Here is an 8,667-nt window from a genome sequence, read left to right on the forward strand (position 1 = left end):
CTGGACCTTAACACTGAACACATCAGGCACTGGCCTTTATCACAGCTGGCAGATGAATGAAGGGGGAGATAATTTAGAAGTAAAAAGTAATAATTAAAAAAAGTTTTAAATAGATTCACGCTACAGCTGGATAGAATTTACTAGAAGATCCTCAATATGTTTGTTATCTTCTCTGTGTTGACCATTTTAGACTTACACACTCTCAAAGGCAGAGAGAAGTTTTCTGTCTGTTAAGTATGGACTCTTATGTCATCTGGGGTATTCAGTCACTTTTTAAATAAACTGCAAATAGTTGCATTTCTCAAACTATTTGCACTCTGCTATCTCATGTCTCACAGCTTATGTATAGTTTAAGTATACTCAAGTAGTGTAAAATCTTTAGACAGCCACATTTTTTTAGTTGCTCCTCAGAGCCTACACTGTGTCTTGGAGACAGCATGAATGTCAAATTTCTTATGCTTCAGGGAGAAAAATGAAACTAAATTAAAATATTTGACTAAGATTAAGGGGAAAAAAACACATATTTAAAAATTTCTTTCTACGTTGTGCATGTTATCTGGTATTACAACACTGTTCCCTCTTGCCATCCTATTCAACTACTTCCTTTAGAGTAAGGAAGTTTTATTTGTTTTAAGTACAATATAAAAAAAGTTTTTCTAGCTTCCAGTGAGAAATGGACTATTTTTTTTTAACAAATCAAAAGGATCAAAAAAGTAAACTGTAAGTCTTATTAAATGAAATACTGCGTAATTCATTGCTCAGTATCACAGTATCATAATGCATTGCTCAGTATCACAGTATTGTTGATGTTGGAAGGGACCTCATGAGATCATCTAGCCCATCTCCACTGCTGGAAGCAGAATTAACTAGAACAGGTTGTTCAGGGCCATGTTCAGTCAAGCTTTGAATGTCTCTATAGATGGAGACTCCCTAACCCCTCTGGGCAGCCTGTTCTTGTGTTTTAGCACTTTGCAGCAGAAAGTTTTATATTTAAGTGGAATTTTTGATATTTCAATTTGTGCCCATTTCCTCTTGTCCTGTTACTGGGCACCACTAAGAAGAGTCTGGATTTGTCATCTTTACAACTTCTCGTCAGGTATTTTTATATGTTGATAAGAACTGTCGCAGAGCCTTCTCTTCTCTAGGCTGAACAAGTCCAGATGTCTCAGCTTTTCCTTGTATGAAAGATGCTGTAGTTCCTTCGTCATCTTTGTGACCCTTAGCTGGACTCACTCCAGTATGTCCATGGCTCTTATACTGGGGAACCCAGAATGAGATACAGCCCTTCAGATGTGGCCTCACCTGTGATGCATGGAGGGGAAGGATCACCTCTTTCAACCTGCTGGCAGTGCTCTTTCTCATGCAGTCCAGGGATGCCATTGGCCTTCCTTGTCACAAGGGCAGTTGCTGATGCATGTTCAACTTGTTTTGTAGCAGGACTACAAATCCTTCTCTGAAAAGCTTCTTGCTACCAGTTGTCCCCTGGTCTGTTCTGGTGCAAGGAGTTATTCTCCCCAAGTGCCGGATTCACCACCTCCCTTTATCAAACTGCATGAGATCCCCCTGTGCCCATTTCTCCAGTCTGTTGAGGTGTCTCTAAATRCCAGCACAACCCTCTGGTGTACCGAACGCTCCTCTCAGTTTTGTACCATCTGCAAACTTGCTGAGGATGCAGTCTGTCTCATCATTCATGCTGACTGCTCCTAATCACCTTCTTGCGCTTCATATGTTTGGAAATTGCTTACAGGGTTTGCTTCACCATTTCCCAGGCATCAAGGTGAGGCTGACCAACCTGTAGTTGCCCAGATCCTCCTCCTTGCTCTTCCTGAAGATGGGAGTGACATTTGCTTTGAGACTTCAGAATCATCTTCCATTCACCATGATATTTCAAGGATAATCAAGATCTGAACAAACAGCCTTGTACATGTAGATAGTAACAACATTTTAATGATATCATTGACTATTATCTCTGCAAAGGTAACTGCATAGTTTATGCAAAGAAGAATTAATAAAGTAGCAAGAGTAAAGTTAGCTTGGGGCAAAGTGTTCTCCCCTAAATAAAGCAGGGAATGTAATTCCATTTTGTTTTACATATGCTAACTGTAAAACAGAGAACATAATTTCTACTTATGACCCATCATAACAATTAATATGTTATCTTTGTGATTTTTATCTATAACATGAAGAGTACTACAAAACTAAAGGAGTGTTCTGTTGATTTTTAAGCATATTTATATAGCAGTTGTAAAGTTCTGCTGATGATTCCTGCTCTGTAGTATAATTKGATTTATTTTCAACTGGCTTCTTGATTTCACAGAGAGCTTAAATTGTAATCTTACTGCTTTTTGTGCCTCTTGAAGGTATCTCTTGTAGTATATTTGATAATATTGGTAAGAACATTCACTCATGTAGAAATGTAAAYCCAGTTTCTTGGTCATCTCCATAAAAAGGTCCAACTGCGAATAAAATAACTGATTTTCATCTCTGTGTATTTTGATTTTCCTTCTTCATTTGTGTACCACTAGTTAGTGGTAATGCTAGCTAGTAAGAGAACTCCTGTGGTCATGTTCTTTGAATGAGTGTGTGTGTCTGAGATTATCCTTCAGCGCTTTTTGAGCATTAGTGTGTTTTGCAGAATCTGTCTTCAATTAGTCATAGAATTTTAACTGAAAACACATTTCTGTTAAAACAGGGAGTGGGCCTAAAGCTGTTTAGGATACCTAAAAATGTTTTAAGCTTAAACTGAGTAAGACATTTCAATTTAGAATGTGCTGGGAAAGGTACAACTAAATATCTTGGTCCTTTGAAATGATCCTTTTTATCTGTGACCACTCTTAGGTCTAGGCTTTCTTCTGCACATATGTACTACTGTTTGTAGTTGGAACACTTTTCCTGAACATCCTTTAGATTTCTGCAAGTTTGGGAAACATGTTCTACCTAGTGTTCTGAAGATTAAATGAATGTTGTTTTGTATTCAATTTTTCTTTTCTTTTACAGTATAGACTTCCAAAAGAACAATCCAATACACAAATTAACTGAAGAAGAACTTCTGGCTTTTACCTCAGTAAGTAGCTTATCTGAGCTTTTTACTGAATATATTTGCAATTAATATCTGAGTTAAGTTCCAAGCAGTAACCTGTCCATCACACTAATTGTGAAACTGTTTCTAGACCAAATTTGTTCTAATAGTCTTTTTTTTTAATTTTATTTCAAGAAATTAAAGCAATGCTGAAATTTGACCCTCTTTTGAGTAATCCATGTGGTAGGGCAAGATTGACACTTAAAAATTTAATTTCAGCTGAAAACATGTACTAAACGCTTTTGCATTTGTGTTTTAGTTTGTATTAACTTTGTGAATTACAATGTAATAGTAGAGCATAAATTTTTACAGCAAACTCTTCATATTGCACTAGTGGTGAAAGTGCTCCTCTTCCTACAGTTTTGTAGGTGTAGCTCGAAAGGAATTGCAGCATGATTCTATCAGGTTTATTCAGTTTAAATATTAGGTGTTCAACTTTCCCAGTTCAACAGCTAATTTGTCTCTCACTCCAGAAAAAATCTTTAACTTCTAAGAACTCTTGAAATTTTTAAATTGGTGTTTTTTCATTGTATTTTTTTTTGTCAATAATAAACACAGTTTGCCCCATTACTTGGTCTTTTCTGTCTTTGTGCTTTCTTTCAACAGTAGTTTATCGCAGGGAGGGAAGGGATTTGCACAACATTAGACTTAAGCTTTGGGGCAGTAAAGTAGAGGATATTTTTCTGCTGTCCTACCCAAACCTTGCAGTCTCAGATCCTTTTTCATAGTAGAGGCACCTGAAAAAGTAAATTCTTGTTCAAGTTTGCAGATAGGGTCTTGACAAAAATCCCATTGATTTTAGTCTTAGATTTCATCACTGACATTTATAGTTGTGTAAAAGATTTATGGATTCTAATCCAAAGACAATGGGAACATTTTTATGATGTAAAAAGTCCAGTCCTTTAAAAAACAGATAGTCTTTCTATTAGATAGATGAATGTAAAATCTGTTTGTGGTTTTTTTTTTTTTTTTTTTTTTTAGTCTGTATGCTAATATAGTACATGTAAGATCTGAAAAAGGAAGATGAGTGAATTGCTGCAGAACAGTTATTTGCATTGGCTTTTCTGTAGTACATTATATTGCCTATAGTTTGCTCCAACAGTAGTCATAATGYTTTCTGATAATATCCTTATACTTTCTGAAGTGCTTTGTTATGAAGTATAGCTTTTTATTTATATAGAAGATTGTGAAACTATTGTAACATTTTTGCACAGAAATTAATGCAGATGTATGAATTTTCCAATTCTACATGTAACCTATTTACAATGAACCCTGTCTTTTCTGTTGTAACAATAAAATACGTTTTTAATGGGATTGTTCTATGAAAACTCATTTTCCCTTCATTTTTATTTCCTGCCAAGCTCCCTACAGTCTTTTTATATTCCACGCTCCTTTCTTCCCACTAACCACTATTATTTGTAAAATTCTTGAGTGGAAAAGCAGAATCTTCAAATATACTTGAATCTTCAAATAAGTTCTGCTCTACTTTATTCTTTAAAATGGAGTGATACTGTGATAACAAAATATCTTTAAAAAGATTGCCAATAATTCCAYGCTTTCCAGAATAATGGAACTTAGAGAGGGGTTTACTTGTTTTAACTCTTGAGTTTTCAAATATTTAACCACTCAGGCTTTACAGCAGAGGAGAAAAAGTTAAGGTAGCACCTGTACTAGATAAGGAAGATGATCAGATTTACTGTCATCTTTATCTGCCATTTCTTGATGCATTATACTACTGTTAAATAAGATGCAAGAGATGTGTTGGGCAAATTCTTCATGATTACGAGAAAATTAAACTGCATTTTTCTGCCATCTAGCGGCTGATTCCTTAAAAATCACAGGAAGCTTTTACCTGAGGAACCTTACTCCTTAAATATTTATTGTGATGATACTGGAGAGCTTATTCTTTCATTTATTTATCTTTTGATGGGGAGAGTATAATTTCCTTTTGGAGCTGCTGCAGCTTACTTTGTCCTTAAAAGATCAGCAGAACCACTGTCAAGAGAAAGCCCTCCATAGAATTACATCTGAAAGATAATGTGCAGACTTCCACAACACTTCGTACTCTGAGCAGCAAGAAAGAAGGGTCTGTTGCAATAAACAAACAGAAAAATAGATCTGTCTGATAGTGCTGAATTCAGTGTATAGCAGTGACTTGGGTACAGCTGATAACCTAAAAAATCTGAGAAAATAAATATTAGAATAATGGTTTTTTAAATTCCTGCTTAATGCTACCTGATTAACTGGCTATAGTGACACAGTGCAATTTTACCATTATTTTCTCTTTTTTATCTAGAACTATATTCCTTAAAAAAAAAAAAAAAAAAAAAAAAAAAAAGAATATGACTTGTAACCTGACAGTCTTGTTTGGAAAACTGAAAGTAGAAATCAGACTGTAGGTTGTGTCTCTTTAGTATCAGCATCTTTTGTGTGGTTTGCACTTAAGCCTAAAATTGTAGATGGTTACTGAAGAACTTCATGGTAAAATCTTGGAGCTCTTTCGCATCTTAGTTCTGTTTGAAGCACTGAGACAAGGAAATCTATTGCCGTGCTCCCTAGCCATGGCAAGAATGTTAGCAAAACCTTGATTCTTTTGGTGTCCATTAGTTGAATATGTAAGTGGCACCACAAATGAATCACTTGTATTTAAGCAATTTTCCAAGCTTCGGTACTACCCAGTGAAACAGGCAAAAAAGCCTGGAATCAATGCTAGCATCATTTCATTAGCATCATTTAAACTGCTCTGTGTGTGYGTGTGTGAGCAGGCATCTTCTCAGCCTACATGTGGATTCCTAAATCTGCAGGCTGGTTAGATGGTTGTCATGCATTCATCTGATATCTGCTGAAATTTATCTTTCCTGAAGAAAGGAGGGCATTTCAAGATATCTTTAAAAACTTGAGAAATTGTAAAGCACTTTTAATGGGTCAGTGGCTCATCAGGAGACCCTCTTCCTTTGGGATATTGCAAAACAAATGCATGTAACCAGCAGCCTCTTTATAGGAGAGGGAATAAAGGCCATGTGCTGCAAGAGGGAAAGGATGATCAAAATGAACTCAAGTTGATGGCATGGTCTTGCCTTTTATTAGGCATAGTTTGGAAAAGAGGCATTCTAAACTTTTTTTTATATGTTAGGACTTGAAGATGATTATACTATATATCTATATAGATATATATATACGTATATGAAAAATACCACACTAGCTGCTTTGGAGACATGATTTTACATGTGATATTTGACAAACTTTCTGACTTAAGTTACTGAATATTGCATTAAAGAGCCATTTCTAAGAGAGAAAAAGAGGGACAATGACAGTGAAACCTAGTGTTTCTCTTAGAATCACTTTTTTTTCTTGCTTATTACCAACCTTTTGCATAGGGCTTCCTGTATAGGAAGTAAAATGCAAGAACCAAAGAATTTGTTCAGTACTGTGTTCATACACAGGTTTTGTAGATTTCTTTTTTTTTTTTTTACTCTCAGCTCCCCAGGAAAGTTTTACAATCCCTGCATTTGTTTCTTTATCCCATCTTTAATTTTGATGCTTTTTTTTTATGTAAAAATACAAGTGTGAAATCTGCTAAGTTTGACATTGGGCTGCAGGTTTTCCCTAGAAGTTCACAAGTACATCAATGCCCCACATGCCAGTGGCCCAAATAATTTTTTTTTTGGGGGGGTGGGGACTTTTCATAAATGAGCAAAAGGAGGATTAATTAGATAATTGTTGTTTACTGTATTTGTGCTTCGTTTGGTATAGGTATTGCAAATAAAAGTATAGTAAGTAAGGGATTAAATGAGCGATACTATCATTTAAATGTATACATAAGATTTCAGAATGTTTTGAAAATGAATTAAAAATTAAMGTTTACTTCATCTAAGATGTCTGTCATGTGGACATTAAACTTCAGGTCAGAAGACTAAAAGATATTCTGAAATGTAAAAGTCTGGTACATATGGATGCTGTATATAAATCTGGTAAATCTTTTGATGTGCTGTCATTTTAAGATTATGCAGGGGAATAGGTGAGAAATTATTGGATTGTGTTGCATTTTTTTCTCACAAAAAGAGGAAAAAGATGTATTAAAAAAGTAATAAGGTTGGACTCTGCAATACAGGTTCCTACAGTTTTATAGAACACCAAATAGTTTACATACTGGGGGTGCACTTCTGTGATGTGAGTTTAGCTAATTTATGTTGCTCCAACAGGATATCCAGGATAAATGTTATCCCTGCCATCTGTCCTGGCCCGGGCTTTGTCCAAGAGAGATGAGCTTTGTGGTGAATGCGAGGTGTATTTACCTTTTTAATGCCTTGAGATCAAGGGACTTCTGGTGATAGTAACAGTATTAAGCGATAGGGAACAGAAGAGAGAAAGCAAGCACAAATTGTGGGACAGAAGCCTCTTGCTTCTGTGCTTCCCCCATCTTAACCCAGTATTTGTATCCTTTGGAAACAATGGAGTATTAGAAGGAAAAGAAAAGGGACCGTGGACAATTTTGTTGCATTAGTTTGTTATACTCCTGAGACTACTGTCATTTATGGAGATTAGAGCAGTTGATTTCTTTTTTAYGTGGTAAAAACTGGGCAAAGGAAGCTCTGGCAGTTCTTCTGCCTACGGACATTTTCAACATGTGAGACATCTTCCTTGTTTTTAAAGAGGAATAAAAATAGTGCAATAGCTTTCATTTTACCCAGAATATAGAACTTAAGTTATTCACCTTCTTCTGAAAAAAAAAAAAGCCGTGATATTTCTGAAATTGTTCATATAATACCGTGAAGAAAGCCACAGATCAGGAAGCTAGAGACTGTGGAGGGGGTCTGTCAAAATCCGAGGAATACTGTATAGTCCAGAGATGGACCTGATGGTAATTCTTCATGCTTTTTGATTTTTTTTTCCCAGTGTTCAGCTACTAATTCCATAAGAGATTATTTTTACTAAGGAATTTGAGAACAGTTGGCCTGATTTTTTTCAGAAGTGAGCATTTACTGAATGCAATAGAAACTGATGGTATATGGTGCCTTTGAAACAYGAAGCAAAGAATAGTAGTGCACTTTTTATTGAGAGTGTGTGTGTGTGTGTGTGTATACATATATGTGTTTTTTTTTCTGCCTTTCACTGTAAGGGGGTCTGTGGGAGGAGGGAGAGGAGAATGGAAATGATTTGTTTCTCCTTTTGTATTGCATTTGCRATAATAATGTGGAACTAGGGAATGATCAAATCAGGGCACATGATATTTCTAATGTTAAGCCTTCCTATTAAAATCTCTGTAAAACTAACATGCCAATTTGGTTTCTAAAGAGGAGTTGTTTATATAGCTTAAATAAAAGGAGTGCATTTTTCTCTGCTGAGAAAATGACTGTAGTTTTCTTTAAATTTTATAACTAGCAAGAGTACTGAAATGCTCATTAGGAGTGCCATGTGTCTCTACTGTTGTAACTTTTGTGGCTTTATAAAAAGTCTTTCACTTCTTTTCTAAGCAATGTTGCCCATTTTGAATAGGCTCTGTTGGTTACGAGATTATAATACTGCAAAGACTTTCTTGCTGCAAAGTCCTGCTAGTGCTTGTAAGTTTTCTTTTTCTTTCTTTCTTT

The 8,667-nt window shown here is 35.5% G+C and overlaps 1 protein-coding gene across 1 annotated transcript in view; it reads left to right on the forward strand.

Annotated features, from left to right (window-relative positions):
* The window catches only part of TTC27 (tetratricopeptide repeat domain 27), a 140,345-nt gene that overhangs the window by 44,768 nt on the left and 86,910 nt on the right, over window positions 1-8,667 (forward strand). Inside the window, exon 9 of the mRNA XM_085301181.1 lies at window positions 2,998-3,064. Within this exon, the coding sequence (XP_085157307.1) occupies window positions 2,998-3,064 (67 nt within the window). The remainder of the gene's footprint in view (window positions 1-2,997; window positions 3,065-8,667) is intronic.

The sequence above is a fragment of the Rhea americana genome, unplaced genomic scaffold (assembly GCF_003343005.1).
Source record: "Rhea americana isolate MKP2758 unplaced genomic scaffold, rheAme1 scaffold_173, whole genome shotgun sequence".
Lineage (NCBI taxonomy): Eukaryota > Metazoa > Chordata > Aves > Rheiformes > Rheidae > Rhea > Rhea americana.